The sequence below is a fragment of the Aulonocara stuartgranti genome (assembly GCF_965226115.1).
Source record: "Aulonocara stuartgranti genome assembly, chromosome: 9".
Classification (NCBI taxonomy): Eukaryota; Metazoa; Chordata; class Actinopteri; order Cichliformes; family Cichlidae; genus Aulonocara; species Aulonocara stuartgranti.
This window is the reverse complement of record NC_138960.1, coordinates 22,226,995-22,245,425: the sequence shown is the minus strand read 5'-3', so window position 1 is coordinate 22,245,425 and position 18,431 is coordinate 22,226,995. Positions and strand designations below refer to the sequence as shown.

At 40.2% G+C, this 18,431-nt stretch overlaps 1 protein-coding gene across 1 annotated transcript; it reads right to left on the bottom strand.

The window, feature by feature from the left end:
• Nucleotides 1-234: 234 nt before the first annotated feature.
• mettl4 (methyltransferase 4, N6-adenosine) lies at nucleotides 235-18,420 on the bottom strand. Its single transcript, XM_082546027.1, has 8 exons — nucleotides 18,140-18,420; nucleotides 14,876-14,941; nucleotides 13,364-13,724; nucleotides 13,009-13,078; nucleotides 12,035-12,209; nucleotides 11,823-11,929; nucleotides 9,795-9,886; nucleotides 235-2,676 (listed from the first exon to the last, which is right to left on the bottom strand). Exons 1-8 carry the CDS (start codon nucleotides 18,368-18,370, stop codon nucleotides 2,459-2,461), a joined length of 1,320 nt encoding a protein of 439 aa, XP_082402153.1. The 5' UTR covers nucleotides 18,371-18,420; the 3' UTR covers nucleotides 235-2,458.
• Between the last annotated feature and the right edge of the window lie 11 nt (nucleotides 18,421-18,431).

Genomic DNA, 18,431 nt, shown 5'->3' with positions numbered 1-18,431 from the left:
TTCTGAACACATTTTAATGACCATTAAATCCCTGTGATTTTTACTTTGCACAATAATCGGCTAACACAACAAAAAACACTTTTCAGCTTGTCTTTTCATTTTGAAACTGGGGGTTTTGGAGCGCTTGAATGTAACTGTACCTATCTCTAAAGTGCTTTGTGTTATAGGCTTGACAAAAATGTGATGTGGTAGTCAACACAAAAAGGCCCAGACATTTTTCATAGTGTGTTTTCTAAAAAAATGCATTTATTTATCACAGTTCATGGCCTACATACTTTAGGGATAGAAACACAGTATCGATCCTGTTGCACTAACATCGATCTGATACCAATATCAAAGTTGGTATTGAAACGATCGATATTTGGATCGATCCGCCAACCTCTACTGTCAACAGGTCGGCAAACAGTGTTAAGAAAAAAGAAAACAGTATGTCAGCATGTTCTCAATTCAAGTTTTAAAAAATGCTTAGTTTAAGACACACAAAGGTGGTAACAGAAAATTTACATCTTTCAACAGTGGCAGGAGTTATGAGTCATATTAATATGGACCTTCTGGTTACATGTGCACCATGTTTAATGTTAAACAGCTTTACTTATTTTGAGTAACACCTTAAAACAGTCCCAAAAACTGTAGTTCCTCCAATGACCACAAGAGACTGGCTCTAAAACACACAGAGTTTAAAAGATGGCTGCAGCCACGCTTTGATTTGTAAAGTCCCGTCATTGAGCTTTGAGCTGTGGGATTTTCATGTTGCCATCTTAGGGACTGTGAAACTGCATGGTCATTGGTAAACAAGTTATTATCTAATGAGCAGATCTGGGATAATCTTCCTTTGTCATGCTTAAAATGACCAAAATGTGCAAAATGTTTAAGTTAATTGGTTAATATTTTTTGACTAAGACCTGAAAGGAGTGACTGAACTTATAAAGTCATGAGCAAAGAGGGAAACGGGGCTGTTTTTTACATAGATTTCTATAGGACCAGAGCAGGGTGTCGAACTCCAGACCTCGAGGGCCAGTGTCCTGCAGGATTTAGATCTCACTCTGGGTCAACAAACCTGAATCAAATGATTAGTTCATTACCAGGCTTCTGGAGAACTTCGAGACATGTTAAGGAGGTCATTTAGCCATTTAAATCAGCTGTGTTGGAGCAAGGATGCATCTAACCTGTAGGACACTGGCCCTCGAGGCCTGGCGTTCCCCCAGGGTGGATGTGAAAACAATGCAGGGTCAAAGCATTTCGATGCTGACATCACTTTTCAGATCTGAAAGCTAATTCTATGTTTTCTATCTGTTCATGCACCAAAAGTAAGTCAGTTCCCATATAATCCCACGTTGTACAAAACCTTAAATGCCCAACTTTACAAGGTAAATAGGCACTTTAACAACGTAATATAAAAACTGGCTTTGGTCACTATAGTTAATGGCTACCATACTTGGCAATACTCAACATGTACCTGCACCATCGATTCATCCCATCTTCAAAATCAGCACTTCACCCTCTTATTCAAATATGCAAATATCCGAACATGCTCACTTCTATTACTCACTTCAATCTATTAAAATGTTAAGATCCACAAAACAGGACTTCACAAATAAATGGATGATGCCACTGTGACATACAGTGTAAGGAATACACTAATGTGCCCGTGTGTGTTATAGACTCAAAGGTAGAGAACTTGACAAGGTGATGTATACGTAATCCTGCAGAAGACACGGTCTGGCTTCATTAGCTGTGATGTGCACGCTGCTGCAGTGGCCATAACTCATCCTGATCTGTCTCAAAGACAGCGGCGTTCATCCAAATGCAGACACCAACAAACTCATTAGAGAGTCAACAGGAAAAGGCAGGTTAGCTGGTTAGAAGTGTGACATGGGACGAGTTCATCTTTCATTGAAAAATGAGGAAGGATTCAGCGACAAATGATCCAATGATAGAACCGGTTGCCGTTGACAGGGCAAAAGGCAGAGTGAAGGAGACATCAGTGGCTTGTTCGTGTGAAAAACTTTAAAGGATAAGCAACCCAGCATGCATTCACTATGAAAGTGTTTCTTCTTTGAAATTCAGCTCAAAACAGCATAAAATAAGTAAAAATAGAAATACTTTGATCATCCTTAAGACGCACAATGTGCCAAACATTACTAAAAAGGCAAATAAAAAAAACAAAAGTGTTGTTTATCTGATTGCAGCGTGGGAAGCTGGGTTCAAAACAGCTGCACTGAAAAGCACTTTCATCTCTCCAGCTGCCTCATCAGACTTGTGTTTCGCTACCTTAAAAATGCACACAGACCAAAAAAAAGAAATCAAAGGTCCCACATGCATGACGAGCACAGATCAAAAGAAACTGGTAGAGAAACATTTTGGCGCTGAATCACCGTTAAATACAAACTAAATTACTGATCTAACAGGTGTCAGAGGTCAGTCACAGGCTCACAGTGGAGGGACACCGGTCAGGAGGTCAGGTTTTCCCAGGTGAATCGAACCCTTGTGCTTGTTTTTCTTTGGCTGTGCAGTCATCCTCAGCTTCTGCTTTTTCATCTACAGGTGTCAAATTGAAATAGCTAACGTGCTGGAATTTGAGCACTTCATTGCCCCAGCTGGTCCATCCTGGTTGAAGACTTCTTGCAAACAGCTCCAAGCACTTGGCGTCAGCTCCAATGTATGGCTTCAGTACCTCTGTGAAGGGAAAGCAATGAGGGAGAGTTATTATTGCATATTATAAGGCTTTCGGTGTCTGCCCTGTTATTTACAGTCCTCACTGTGCAAACTGGAAAATACTCCTTTCATATTTCACCTGGAGATCTAACAAACCTGAAGTTTCACACCTATGATGTGAAACCTAAACTAAACAATCTCGCCTACCAGCCTACATATCTCTGCTATAGTATGTACAGCATCACAATTACATGTGGCCAAAATTACAAAAGACAACACACAACTTTAATGTCAGCTGAAATACGTCAAAACACACTCACATGGCAACTTCTACCACTTCCAAACAATAGGGTAGTGTTGTATTTGCTGAGAGGCTACAGCCTCCCGAACAGAGCTTTCTCAAAGGTGAACTCTGACCTACGAATGCGTAAAGCCAGTCTGAGATCGTAGTAGGAAATGCATGTTTGAAAGCATCCATTGTATGGGACTGAGGAGAAGTGAGGGGAAAGTGGAGATGTGGCGATACCGCTTTATCCCTCAACATGAAATACTGTGCGTAAGTGTTGAGCCATCCCTCATTTCTTTAGATTTTTCTAGGAAAACGGGAAAAAAGTATATAAAGTAAAACAGTGTACAGTTTGAACCAGTTTAAAAGTCTTGAACACAGCATGACCTCTGTCAGATAAACTTTCTTGTAATTTGTAGCTAGTCTTCAAGAATAATTCTCCAGGTTTCTTTGAAGGACATTCAAATCTCTTCTTTGGATCTTGGCTGCCTTTTGTTCCATTCAAAATCCAACATTACTTGTCTTTGTTCATAGTTCCATCAATTTTGACAAGATCAGCAACACCACTGTTTGAAACGCAGCTCTCTCCTGATCTCCTCCTTACAATGACTTAATCCAAATATTTCAAATGCGGATTCATCGCTGAAACCTGTTGCCACTGAATTTCATCCCAGCTTTTGCGTAATTATCTTTACAGGTTTTCTTATATACCTCTCTTACAACAAGCCAGTATGTCAGCACACACATGCCTGTAGCAAGACACTTAGTACTTAAAATTAAAGCTTCAGTGGCTCTTGAGTTCCCTATATTTAAAATATATTACCTTCAATTTACTATAAAAGGATGTGACAAGCTGTAAACCTTGTGTCTTTGCCTCTCTACATGGTGGCTGTGGTGAAGTGGATTTGAACCTAGCTCCTCCAGTCAAATGTCCTAACACAAGCTACAGAACCCACATGACTTCCTATGGATCCATCAGTGTGCAGATGTGAGCCATTGACAAAAGAGCTCAAATTTTAAAACTTCTACATTCTACATGAGTTCAATGATATATGAATTAGCCAGTATAACCCATTGTTATCAGTGCTATTGATTATGTTAGCTGTTAATGTCTATTATAATCAGGAAATGTTGGATTATGTAAAACGACTTTAGTGGTTGTGTGAGAAGAACATGTAAATCTCATACTGACTAAACTCATTGATTTTAAAATGGTTGCTTTAAAGATGGAAACCAAGTCTGTGGCCACCACCTTTAAAAAATAGCAAGAAAAAGTCAGTCAATTCACATTAATTCACTTCACCTATCACCATGACCCTGCTAACTGCATTTCTTTGGACTGTGGAGGAAACTGGAGTAAGTACCCAGACAGAAACCATGGAAACACAGGGGAAACATGCCAACGCCATGCAGAAAGGCCCCACCCAGATGTTAGACTCAAACCTCCTTGCTGTGAGGCAACAGTGCTAATTACTGCCCAGCATCGTAGATCATAGAAGTTGATGGTTTTGCACCTCAACCTTCACACCGTCAACTATGGTTACGAACTCTGAGTAGGGACCAAAAGAATGAAACAATCGGTACAAGTGGCAGAAATTAGCTTTCTCTGAAGAGTGGCTGGCCTCTCGCTTAAGAGATAGGGTGAGGAGTTCAGTCATTTGGGAGGAGCTCACAGAGGAGCTGCTACTCCTTCACATCAAAAGGAGCCAAATGAGATGATAAGGGCATCTGATTAGACACTTCCTAGGTGAGGTGTTTTCAGCATATTCTACTGGTAGAAGGCTCCGGGGTAGACCCAGGACCCGCTGAAGAATTATGTCTCTGGACTGGTTTGAGAAAGCCTCGGTGGCCACTCGGTGGATAAGCTGGAGGAGGTGGCCAGTAAGAGGGAGGTTTGGGTGTCTCCACTTAGAATGCTGCTGTTTCCATGACGCAACTCAAGATAAACAGTGATGGATGGATGGAGGACAATTTTTTCTAGCCACGTGAATATTTCCATCCATTTTCACTCTGGTGTGCTTTGTAATATATAAATAAAGTTATGAAAATATGTACATAATCATTTTAATATTGACATTTCTTTTATACCCCAAACTGTTTTTTACCTCAACTAAATGAAACAGTGAGTAAAAGTAAGTCCAAACAATGCATCTCAAACAGCTGACTTATACCACCACCACTCTTTCTTATGAAGACTCTCGGTGCTGTTTTAAAGGGTAAATAGTTTAACCACTGAACAATGAGGCGTTCTTCTCAGTGAGCCCACTGGCTGGTATTAGACAGAACCTACTAGAGACATCTATAGGGCCTATAAGAGATGTTCAGCTGGGTAACAACTTCTAAATTGAGTGCATTTAATAGGATATTTCAAAAGAAGTTCATTTTTTCTAATGTTTTGCACTTAATTTACACGTATATGTCACTGTTACATTAATGTAAACTAGTGCTTTTCTGTGTGATTGAAAAATCAAAACTTTGCCTGTTTCCCTGTAATAGGCAGAGGACAGAGCTGGCAGTTTCCCAGCTCCTTCACGCCATAGCACTGATTTTTCTGTGTGGAGACTGCCAGTGACCTTGGCTCTATAAGGAATGATATTCCAGGAGAGGCACACCTGACAGATACGTATCACTTCCTCTGCCCCTTTGTTACTCTGTCTGCTCTTGTGCATTCTCAAACCACCCTGACACTTGCCTCAGCCAACACTCACGGAGTTAATGAGCTCAAAAGCCAGATCCCCAAACCGATCCTGCCGAATGTGCTGTCCCGCATTTTTTTCTTCCTATGCACGTCAGAGAGAGAGACAGTCACGGTGAGGAAAGGCCAAACATGCAGCTCTGCAAGTAATTCAGCTCCTATCGGTGACTCAGCTTTCAAAGTTGAATACAGAATAAAAGGTCTAATTATCCTACCTTTAAAATGGGACAGTGTATCAAACTTCTGCCAAGAATAACCCGAGGCAAAGGAAGGTGTTATTTCACTTCTCTCCTGACACTTTCGCTGTTAGATATTCTTCCTTGCAGACTTCCCAAATCCTCATCAGGATTAACCAAGCAAAACCAAACTGATTCTTCTTCATTAGCTCCCTTACATTGTAACAACTAATGTCCTTGGTCTCCATTATGATTCCTCAATATGCTGTTCAGCCACACTGTGTTTATATTCTACTTATTTATGAATAAAATATCATCAACATAATCATGGAATTGACTACTATTAAGATATTAATTTCAGATATTAATTTGTGGCATCCCACTGGGTTTGGCTTTGGAACCATGTTGCTTTTTATTCATATATTGATACATAATTGCAAGAAAATACATAATAACATAAAAAAAAGTTACTAACAGATATTTTTTCCATTTGTTTTTACTACACCCAATTAAATAACTAGTGTCTTGACACAAAGTGCTATAAGTTAGACTATTTTTATGTCCGTTACCAACAAGAGGCTGTTCCCTATTGTTACATTGTTTCTAAAGAAGATAAGAATTGAATCCAAACCCTTCATTTCAAGCATGTTTTTAACAAGTTTCATTTATGTGTCATCTGTGTTGCAGACGATGTAGCCAAGCATACACTGACCAGACACCTTGCTACTACAATGGAGCCCTTTTTACTTCAGCGCTGGCTGAATTCTTTGTGGCACAGATTCAACAAGAAGCTGAAAACATCCCTGAGATTTTGGTCCATATTGACATGACAACATCACACAGCAGCTGCACAATTTGTTGACCTGATGTGAATCTCCTGTTCCACCTCATCCCAAAGTTGCTCTGTTGGATTGATATCTGAGAATGTGGAGGCCTTTTACTTACAGTGAACTCAGTGTCGTGTTCAATTTGAGATGATTTGAGCTTTGTGATATGGCACAATATCCTGCTGGAAGCAGCAATCAGGGGATGGGTAATCTCTAGTCATAAAGGGACGGACACGGTCAGCAAAAACACAGCAGTAGGCAGCAGTAGGCCCCTTAATACCAATGCACAGTTGCTATTAAGGGGCCTAAAATGTGCCAGGAAAATATTCCCCATACATTTACAGCACCACCATGACCTGTAATGTTCATACAAGGCAGGATGGATCCATGCCATCGTATTGTTTAAGCCAAATTCTGACCCTACCGTGTGAATGTTGCAGCAAAAGTCATAACTCATCAAACCAAGCAACGTTTTTCCAATCTTCTATTTTCTGATTTTGATGAGCCCGTGTGAACTGTAGCCTCAGTTTCCTGTTCTTAGATGACAGCAGTGACACTCCTCTGACCTCTGGTATCAACAAGGCATTTTCACCCAGAGAGCTGCCACTCATTGGATATGTTCTGTTTTTCGTACCATTCTCTTTAAAACCTAGAGATGGTTGTGTGGAAAAATCCCAGTAAATCAGCAGTTTCTGAAATACTCAGACCAACATCAATCCCACGATCAAAGTCACTTTAAATGATTTTTCTTCTCTATTCTGCTGCTCAGTTTGAACTTCAGCAGGTCGTCTTGACCATGTCTACATGCATAAAATACATTGAGTTGTTACTATATGACCTGTTGATTTGATATTTGCATTAACACGTAGTTAGCTGAAAATGGCACATGCGCAGTAAGGTGATTCCACTAGTAATATTAGAGCCCAAAATTTAGTATGATCCATAAAGAGTAATACGTTAAACGCAGTAGCTTTCGTATCTGTCACTCCCTGGTTGTGACAGTTGGTGACAAGCAGGTGAAGAGTCGTTTATTTCCCCTTAAGTAAAAAAGCAAAAGAAGAGCAAATATTTGACTCCAAATTAAAGACCAGCGCTCCCCTGTATCTCCTGGTTGTAATCTCCTGATATTTAAGGTGCGTTTGCAAACATGTTTGCTTTACCAGCTGTATGAAGTTGCCATCTGCCATAACCAAATGAAAAAAAGCACATTTTATTAACATGTAAGCTCATCCATGTAAATATTCTGTACTGAAAAACAGAGACAGCAGCATGTTTACGTGATGTACTTCAGGTTCACAGCCTCGCAGAGCTAAAAAACTATGCAAAATGTCACACAGATTGCTCTCAGTGAGCCACACCCCAATTTAAAGCAATTTGATAACACAACTGGTAGTGTGCCTTTTCTTGAATATTAGGCACAGCTACTAAGGTGCCAATTAAAATCCCAAATTGGGAAGGGATTCTCATAAGTTTTGAAATTGCAGGGGGGCCTAATTAATAAAAAACACATGTCTTGTCTTTCAGAGAAGCTCGAACCATTTTTTTTCTGCAGTGTGACCATCTGGCAAAGACATTTTGTACCCATAGCGGAGTAATGGTGTCCCTTATCTCTCCATAGCAACCAAGTATGTCAGTGATATGAGCCCCATCTGAGTCGGGGAACAGAAGTGGGTCAGACTTTCTCAACACGCTATCAAGGCTGCTCACATGCTGACATGCTACATGAAAGAAAAAGTACAGCAGAATTACCGGGGTGACATTTTGAACTGAAAAAAAAGAGGAAGCTCAGGTTGGTTAATACCAAAGGTTTTGAGATTTCTAGCAGTTGCATAATCTATTGTAGGTGTGAAGAAAAGGAAAAACTCATCCCTTAAGCTTCTAGGTGTTAACTTATCATCTCAAATGGCTAAATGAAAAGAAATTATCTGCTTTGGTTGGCATCTCCGCAAGAGTTGGCAAAACCTTTCCCAAGATTTCACTACACATTGCACCATCACATCTGAGACACACCCACATCCAACGGCGCTTTCACACCTCGTGTAGAATAACAGAGCGTGCATAGCAGCTAGAGTTGTAACACAGCGTAGATGCTGCTCATTCTGGTCATTTAGTAGTACTACTTTGTATGCAATGCAGTAGAAAAAAATGCAACACATTTTCTATATGCGGTCAACATTTTTTAAAGTATAACTAGATCTATGATTGGTGTTTTTCCAAGTTCATATATTCCAAGTTATAAAAATCCTCCACAGCAGCAAATAACAAACAAACCAATTCTGATTAAACCTGCTGAGAGGCTTTGCCACAAACACAGAATCACACATGTAGACAGAACACAAATTGTATCCTAATCTGCTTAATCTCTATGGCATCACAGATTCGCAAAAGCAATCATTATGATTTAAATCTTTATTTTCACAATACTGAACTAGTGCCATGAGACAGAGGCGTTTCTGTGCTGCTGAGAGGGCGCCAGCAAACACTGGCCGTGTTTTGCTCTCCATACTGCACAATAATAAATCGCGTTCCCCTGAGAGGGAGTGAGATGACGTCAAGCCTCTCTTTTTCATAGTCTCTGCATATTCATTGTCAAGGTCTTACATTGATTCTAAGAAGCAGAGTGGGTGCTGGAATCAAGGTTTAACCCAATCAGTGCAAACAGGACAAAACTGAAATGTGAGCAGTAGAAGTGCCCGCTCTGACGAGCCAGTCCTGTCAGAGGTTGATGATTTAATGAATTTAAGTGTAGTTATGAGCTGAAGCAGTATTTTCTCCTCCAATCTGCAGACATTTTGAAAAGACCAAAGTTTTTTCGCAGTGGATAACAAATTCATTCATAAAATTGTGTGGCTGTAAAAGTAAAGTGATGAATCTGTAGTTAATTCTCTTCCTTTACAAAAAAAACCCACATTGTGGGTGTTTTAAATTCAAGAGCTGCAATTACTGCTATTAACATCAGGATGTTCTATTTCATACATGAACTGAAGAATATACTGAAGAATATACTGACGAAGCGACGTACACACACACACACACACACTTGTGATAGCAGAATTCAGAGCTTATCACTCAAGTTGTGTATCAAGGTAACGATCATTGATGTGACACTATTGCCCTCTGGTGGCAAAGACACTACACTGTACTTGAATATTCACCTGACAGCGAAGGCTTCTGAGAGTGCAGAGCTGATGGGACACTGACAATCAAACGCTGATCCTCCACAGGCACCTCTGATGTCTCTGAGGGGCTGAAAGAGGGTACACAAGTCTGTCAGCATAAATATGATTTGGAAAGCTGAAGAAATAAAGGAGGCCATCTATGCGAACAACCATCACTGAACAGAGGTGGTGGCTTACGACACCAGCTATCATCTCCTCCCAGGCATTTCAACCCCCACTCACACCTTGCCTCAGGTGACCTAGATAGTTCACCTGATCGTGGTGTGGGACAATGTCTTACAGAGGTTTTACACCTTTTAAATTCCAGAGCTGCTGTTGCCTTGAATAATATCAAGATGTTACATTTGATACATGCAAACCTGAAGAAGTGATATACTTAGACATTGCTTTAACACCTGTGATAGCTTACCATATAACTTCAGGGATAAATCCTCCTGCTATCAGCCACCTACAGTGCAGCATGATGGTGGAGAGGAACAATGTCTTACAGAGGTTTCACACCTTAGTCTCGATGGCGGTAATGACCACGCCTTTTTTCACACTTTGGTTCATGCGACACCTTTAGTGTGTCAGCGACCCTCAGAACCACGTCCAAGGGGACAAACTCCACTAAGGGTCAAATACCTTGGACTCTCCATCAGTTTGGAGCTGAAAAAAACTCTTGGATGAGAAGGAAAATGTGTTCAAGGGTCTAAAAAAGTAATTCTGCTCTCCTTCAAACACTCAACACTACCATGACCTGGATGACTGAGAAACTATGATTTATATATCCAGTCCTGCAAAAGTCTTGAGTCAGTCCTCATTTCTCCATATTATGGTCTGATGAAATGAAGAAGAAGTTGCCTGAGGAGCTATTCCTGAGGACTAGAACTGACAAGAAAGCTCATCTAAGAGCTTATCTTTTCAAGCTCGTTAGAATTGTACAAACTCCGGCTCACTCCTTGGCGGCCGCTTATCGGGGCCTGGAGCCTGGGGCTCGCTCGGGCCACTTCGGAGGTGGGGTGCCCCCGGCCTCTCGGCCTGGGGCTCGGTCACTCAGGCGCGGCTGGCTGCCGGCGGAGCTCACGGGCGCGTCACTGCAACTCCCCCTGGCTTCTGCTCCGCGGCTGCTGAGTGAGCCCTCATCTGGGACTCTCCTCAGCTCTTTCTGGGACAGTGGCGCGGCTGCCCCTCTGTTGGTCTTCCTTGGTCTCTTGTGTTCTGGGGGCCTCTGGATGTCTGGAGTTTTGATCTCCTCCATACCTGCTTCATGCCCTGGAGGACGGGGCTGTGGCCCCCCCACACCCTCTAGCAGATCATTACATGAAGGAACCTTTTAAAAAAACAAAAAACAAGCGCGTCCATGCTCACAGGTGTACACACGGGTGATCACACCCACAAACTACACCCTTTTTGGCTCCTACCTCAAAGCACACTGTGTTCTGTTGATCTTATGTGCTGCACAATAATGTTTAACATTTAGTATTTACTGTCATATTCCCATATATCATTGTGATGTTGTTTATTCTATTACTCTTGTTCTCTTCTGCTTGTTTTCTTTTTTCTTTCTCAGCAGGTGATCCAGGTGATTGATATATGCATTTTTTTTTCTCTGCCCGTTCTGTTGGTTTTTGTTTTTTGCCCCTCTCCCCCGTCCCTCTTCTCAGCTGTTTCTCTTTCCCTCTTTCTTTCTCCCCTTCTTTCCCCCAGTCAAGTCTGTCCCGTATTCAGTAAGTGAAAATAAAATAAACAATAAAAGGTGAATCAAATGGACCATTACGGCAAGGCTGGGATGGTCAATTTGGTAAAGTAAATCCGTTGGGCATCTTTCTTTGCCTTTAGACAACAATTCTGATGGCAAAAGAGCCAAACGGGACAGGCAAAAAAGAAAAAAAAAAAAAAAAAAAAAAAAAAGAATTGTACAAACTCAGTTTTTGCCTCATACACTCTATTTTGCTTTATGTTTTCACACATTTTTGCACGGTACAATATGGAATTTAAAGATGAAACTCAAACATTTCACACCTCTCTGAGATATCAGCAGAGCAACGATATCGGCCCAGGACAAAGACTTCATATGGTTTCTTGTGTGGTGAGTCTAGCGGAAACACAAATTGCCCAAATGTGGTGACCTGAGGAGAAATAGCATCGTCTTAAAAACACTTGGATTGACATTAGCAGGTAATGCTTCCAGTTCTTAAACAATTAATCGGTTGAAAGTTCTGTATTATCTGTACCTTGACCCAGAACCATTCAGCCACAACTTCTACGCCCCAATGTGGATACAGCTCATCACGGACAAAACGCAGGTGGCTTGGCCGGTTTGTCACCCAGGTCACCACTAAACAGTTTGGAGATGCCAGCAGGGGAATAGGGAGCCGCTTTAGCTGGGATGAGGGCAACGAGCCGTATCTTCAGTGAGAAAATTGATATAGTCAGTGTAAATTTCTCAACTGTGGGATAATAAAGGTTTATTCTATTCTATTCTAAATACAATGCCCATTACTTTTCTTTATTTTCTAGCCATTTTTGCTTCTTCAACCAGTTTTTGTCTGGTGCCACCATCAGGCTGAAATCTGAAGATTCAGAGTGATTAACCTTTACAAGTTTAATGAGTTATGTGAACTTTTCAGGTCATGTTTTTTGCAAATTTAGTGAGAAAGCTTCACATTTGCTGTATGCACAAACAGTTTTGGTTCACAGATGATACATTTTTCTGACTCTAGTGATTGAATGACTTCTTCTTTATAATCACTGTGAGTAATTTTGATAGAAATGTATAAAAAGGATTAGCTGGATTGTCAGGACATTTGTTATGCATTAGGCATCTCATGTTGCCGTGATTATTAATTCTTATAATGCTGATATTTCCTTACGTTATGGCTTTAGGCAGCTTTTTTCTTAGAGGACACTGAATGCTTTGAGCTCTTGAGGCCTCAAAATCCTTTACATAAAACAGACTGGGATGAAAATATCTCTTTGATTAATATCCATGGTAACACCATAATATTTTACAGTACGGGGACATGTGCAAACATAACTATAAACCACTGGACTTTATCAGTTTCTTTTCTTAGAAGCTCTCTTATTTGTTCTTCTTATTCACCCTGCTTTATATGCTCTTGTAACATGTAAATTTCATACCCAGAAATCTATAAAGTTTTATCCTCTTTTGCTTCAGTCCTCCAAAAGTACTTGAATACTGAATTACCTGCGACTTCTTTTCACAGACTTGTTTTCCCATGGTGGATCCATAACGATTAGGTCGAACCTTGTTCCGTCTGTGTGAGAAACAAGCAAAGAATGTCAGGCTGTGAAACAACAAACAAGATCTCTCTTGAGACGATGAGAAATTACACTGAGCCATACCACAGTTATTTACAACACTTAAGTTCAGGGAAGAGTCCCCGTGTTTTTGCCTCACACAAAGATAAACTTTTGCCTTTCAAATAATGGTATCACAAGCACACAGAATTGTAAGGCTTTAAAAAAAACTTTTTAATAACCTTTGTTTCAGTTAACATTTCTTTCTAGTTCACATGCACTGCTCCCAGTGTTTTACTCACAGTGGACTAATGGTTGTATCCTCGTGAAATCAGACAGCAGGAAAGCCGTGTGGGGGGGTATTACATACTCCTCTCCCATCACCGTAACCACGGTAGCCCAGTCCGCCTTGTTCTCTGTCACCTGAGAGAACAAGTCGACGTGAGACGTACAGCCATCCTCGCCAACAAGTAACTGAGCGCCCCGTTCCTGCTCCTCATCCTCCACCAGAGGGAGATCTTTAGCCATTTCACAAAGAGCAGCAAGGTTGCACTCCTGTGAAGGAAGAGGCTCTTTGTCCACGTTTGTCTGTCCATTCAGATAGCCGAGCGGTTGTGCAGAATCCACCAAGTACTTGGTTCCCTCCAGAATAACAGACTTTATCTGCGTCATGGCACATAACAGAGATTATTTAGTCTGAATACTAAACCAGCTTCTTACCTCTAATATTTTAAACTTGGATGAATGCACAATAACTTGAAACAAAGCTCCACTGATTGAAAGTGTTGGAGATAAAAGTCAATGCAGCAGTTGTAGAGATGTTGTCTTTTAATTATTTTATAATGCCTCAAAAATGGACATCTTACAAAAGTGCATACTTCTTAATCTTTCAATTTAGTTGTTCTCAGTCCCATCACCATAGATGGATCAAATGAAGCACCTTTAGTCTGCCTTTAAAAACATTTGTAAAAGGAGGGGTCGTCCTAAAGAGCTCCCTGAATTTGGGCGTGCTGATGTAATTGGATGTAACTGTTGCAATAGGTCAGCTTGTGAAATGTCTTTCCTCCTAGATATTCCACAATCGATTATAAGTGGAAGCATAAAAGAATGCATAAAAGTTGCCAACACTCTGCGGACTGAATAACTGCTAGTTCCAAACCTCCTCTGGCATTAACATCAGCATGAAATATGTGGACAAAGAGCTTCAACACTTTGTCCATGTAGTGCTCTTCAGCCCATATCTGTGCACTGGCATATTGAAATTCTCTAACAATATGACTTTTAACTAAAATGACTTATTTTAAAATGAAAACTATAATCCAAGTATAAATAACGTTTACTTTATCACAAAGTGACATTGTGATGTCATGTTTTGAGTTATAAATCATAACACATTACAATAAAAAGGTCTGTTTCATTGTTATGTTTGTTATGGATGGTGTATTATTGTGTAGATAAAAAACAAATAACACTAAGCCATATATAAATCAGATATTTAAAAGAAGCATTAATGAATAAATTAACAACAATCATACTGCTAATAATCGACTTATATGAATAAAAGTGTGATCTATTACATTGGCTCAAACAGGACGATTCTGTGGATAACTGTATCAGTCAGTTTGACACGTAAGTTTACACTTTGACCACTTTTTCCATAGACTTCTTGTGACTCTGATTATCCCCAATCATTTTTTCTCTTTGTGATGCTTTAACTTCAGTGGGGCAATACAGTCCCTGCAAGAACAAATCTATTGACAGATGACAGATTATATCTTATTTGTAGTTCAGGCTCAGAATAAGTATCAGCCTACCTTCTCGTGAAAGACCAGTGAATCAATTTCCCCTTGGTTGAGTTCATGGTGTTTTCGTTTCCTTTTCTGTAAGTCAAATTGATGAAGTGATAAAGAGTAAGTACAACAAAGAGCAAAATGATCATGGTATTGTTCTTTACAGCTCCAACCAAGCAAGCAGTAGCACCACTGTAATCCACTGTGTCAAACTCTAAAGTAAATTCTACTGATCTGGCATTAAACTGAGCTGACAGAGTTAAGTTTTACATGTCTGTCATTTTAATATTTAAACAAATATCAGTGGTGCTGAAATAAGCAGAATAACTTTGTGCAAGTCTGTTTGCAGATTTTATGTGAGTTAAAATATATCCAATCAGTCTGGATTCTTCATTATTGTAAGTCACCATAAAAGTAGCAGGTATAAAATGCTACTTTTTAAATGTATTTTTCTGCTTCAGTGTCAGGATCCTTGGTTTACTTGCTTGCTCACTGTTGCATGTTACTGGACTGCTTGATAAGAACAACGTGAAAATGCATTAATGTATTAGCAACTCCTGAGCTTTAAGTTCACTATGGTTAAGAGAGTTCCTTATTAACTTTTACAACACATCAGTATTTTATGTCCCACATAACAGAAAACACGATCACGACAATAGAAACCAACCTTTTGGCACAACCAGGTAGGTTTGTTGGGTGTGAACAGGAATGTCCTCAGAGCCTGACATAATGACCACTGACAAAACTGATGTCAGTACTAGTACATGACATAAAACTAGTACTTATGTCATGTGACACATGCCACACTCAACCTCCTTCTTAAAGTGAAGAGTGAAAAAGCTTTCAATAGGAGCTGGCTGTTGAATGGAGGATATATAATATAAGATAGAATGAAATAAGAAATGATCAAGAAACCTTATATGTCTCTCACAAAGATGCCAGATGCCACTGAATGTGGGCTGAGTGGGAAATCTACCCTGTTAAAGAGGAAACTGTGGAAGAGAACCAGTGAGATGTTATCTGCAGAGCTATCCTGCAAAAAAAATAGTAATCCCTGCAGCAGATGATCCTGCCAGGTGAATGTCAACATGCTACAGGTGCTGTAGGCGAACTGTTTGACAGCTGAGTATCTTTTTGGTCTTAAAAGTGCTTATTGTCAAGTGCCTTTTGGTATTGCAGGTATGGCTTGTGCTTATGTGTTGAATTACATTGCATCGGGCTTCTTGGAGCCCCTGGTAGAGGTGACTGTCATGCTGTTACAGACTATTTGTACAACCTGTATAACCATAGTAAGAGCTTTGTTTGCATTGCCAGTGGCAATTCAGATATGAGTCAGTAATTCTATTCATAACTTTTATGGACAGAATTTCCATCAGTTTGGTGACCTCAGGAACACCTTTCTACTTTCTTTAGATTTGTTTCCTCCTTCTTCAACACGCAATGATGTTCGTGTAGGCTGAAAAGTCCTCTCTGCAGGCTCTCAATAGGCAAGTAGCTATACAAACAGACACAACTGAGGTAGCATCAAGTGAGCATTAAATGAAAAAAGGGGGAATTCAATTTCTGGGTTAGGGAGGAATTGCTGCCCCAAGTGAAGGAGTTTAAGTATCTTGGGGAGCAGAAGATAGACAAGACATCACGAACTACAGGAGACCATACCTGCAACTGAGACAAAGACGTGGATGACAAGCTTTGTACTGCAGATTTGAGGGATACATTCATACCCCGCACCCTAAAATACCCCCATCACGACTCTACTATGCCCACCTGAAGATGTGAGCCAGGTCTTCAAGAGACAGAAAACCTGGAAAGCACCAGACACAGAAAGTTTGCATGTGGTTGTTCTAGTTTTGGAGATTCTGTAGCTTGCATCAGGCCCTCCTGTGGGCGCACCTCCTTTAGGATCTGATGAAGATTGTAGTGAAAATGTCTTGATGCATTCTCAATCATCCAGGTAAGTAAATCTCCAAAAGTTGATTCTGTTCATGTGGATGTAGCATTTTCAGTGGGAGAAACGTTTCGTCACTCATCCAAGTGACTTCTTCAGTCTCAGCTGACTGCAGGTTTCCCCAATCGTATAAACAGTACATTTGCATAATGACTGAAACCAGCCCACCGAAGGAACAATGGCCTGGAAGGTGAGTTCCTTAATCTTAATTATGAAAATTCTGATGACCATTGATCAACAACCACTGATCAGTCAGCTGAGACTGAAGAAGTCACCTGGATGAGTGATGAAACATTTCTCCCACTGAAAACGCTACGTTCAGATGAACAGAATCAACTTTTGGAAATTGGAGTGAAAATAAGAGCCAGCTGATCACCACAGGTTTAAGGGGGACATAGGGGATTATGTCTCCCCTGCTAATACGCTAATATCACATTACTGTGTTTCATTAGCCTATCAAACCACATTAGAATACATTGTTATATTTTATCTCCATGTGGTCTGTCTTGAGGCTATGTGACAGAGTGCAATTGGACTCCATAAGTATTAAACCAGGCGTGTCCCAATAGATGGCAAAAACAAGACATATCTGAATGTGTCTGAAAAGGTGGTCTTAAAAGCCGTTAGAAAAGCAAAACAAGTAGTGGGCCCTGAAAATGGCAAAAACAAGAATATGTGTCCTGTCTATATGTGTGTGTGCGTTAATTGACTTCTTCAAAACTTCTAAATCGTACAATGGGGCCCATTCATTCCCTTTTCTATGTGCTGTGGTGGAAGTGCAGATATAGTAGTCAGAAGATGACATAATGCAGTCGGGGTTACTCCAGGCGCATGGGTAACTAAACTTTCACATCCATCACTCTTGGTTGTTGTTGGTTTTGGCACAAAGTGGGACTCTTACTACCGCAAAAACCAGAAGTCCCTGACAATTATAACAAGTAAATATTATTTATTACTTATTTAGTAATATATATAACAGTAAAGTGTAAAGTAAAGTAAAGTGTAAAGTGTCACTAACCTTTTAGTAAAACAACAACCACAACAACAATAAATAAATAAATAACATTAAAATTTAAATATTTATGCTTTCCCTCATGCCTTATGCACTATATCAACAGATATTTCATGTTTCATTAAAAGGTGTATACTCCTCGTCGTTATAAAGGCAATTCTATCTTTTTACGTCATAAAAATGTGCAAAACTGCCTTCTAGCAATATATATGAACGATTTATTCCCCCAAACACATACATATTCTAGAAATTTTGATTTGATTCATGTGGGAATATGAAAAAAACTTGCACTTTCATGCATCACTTGAGAAAATGCAGCAGCATTTACCTTTGAGGGTTTGCATGTTTTTTTCAGGACCTCCGTGTTCCCTGCATCCACATCTGCTCTGTTATTCTCGTTATAGTAGCTCTTAAAAACCTGGAAGCACTGCCTTTTGAAACTACACTTCAGAGCTGACTTCTGATTCTCTCTCCATCGTATGCACGGCGAATATCCCCGATCGATAAGCGAGCATGAATCCAAAACCCAGCCGAGGCTTCCGTGGAGCACCACGGACATAATTAAAGGGGGTGTTGTTTGAAACCAGACGGGATTTAAGCTCGTGCTTGAGAGCAACCGG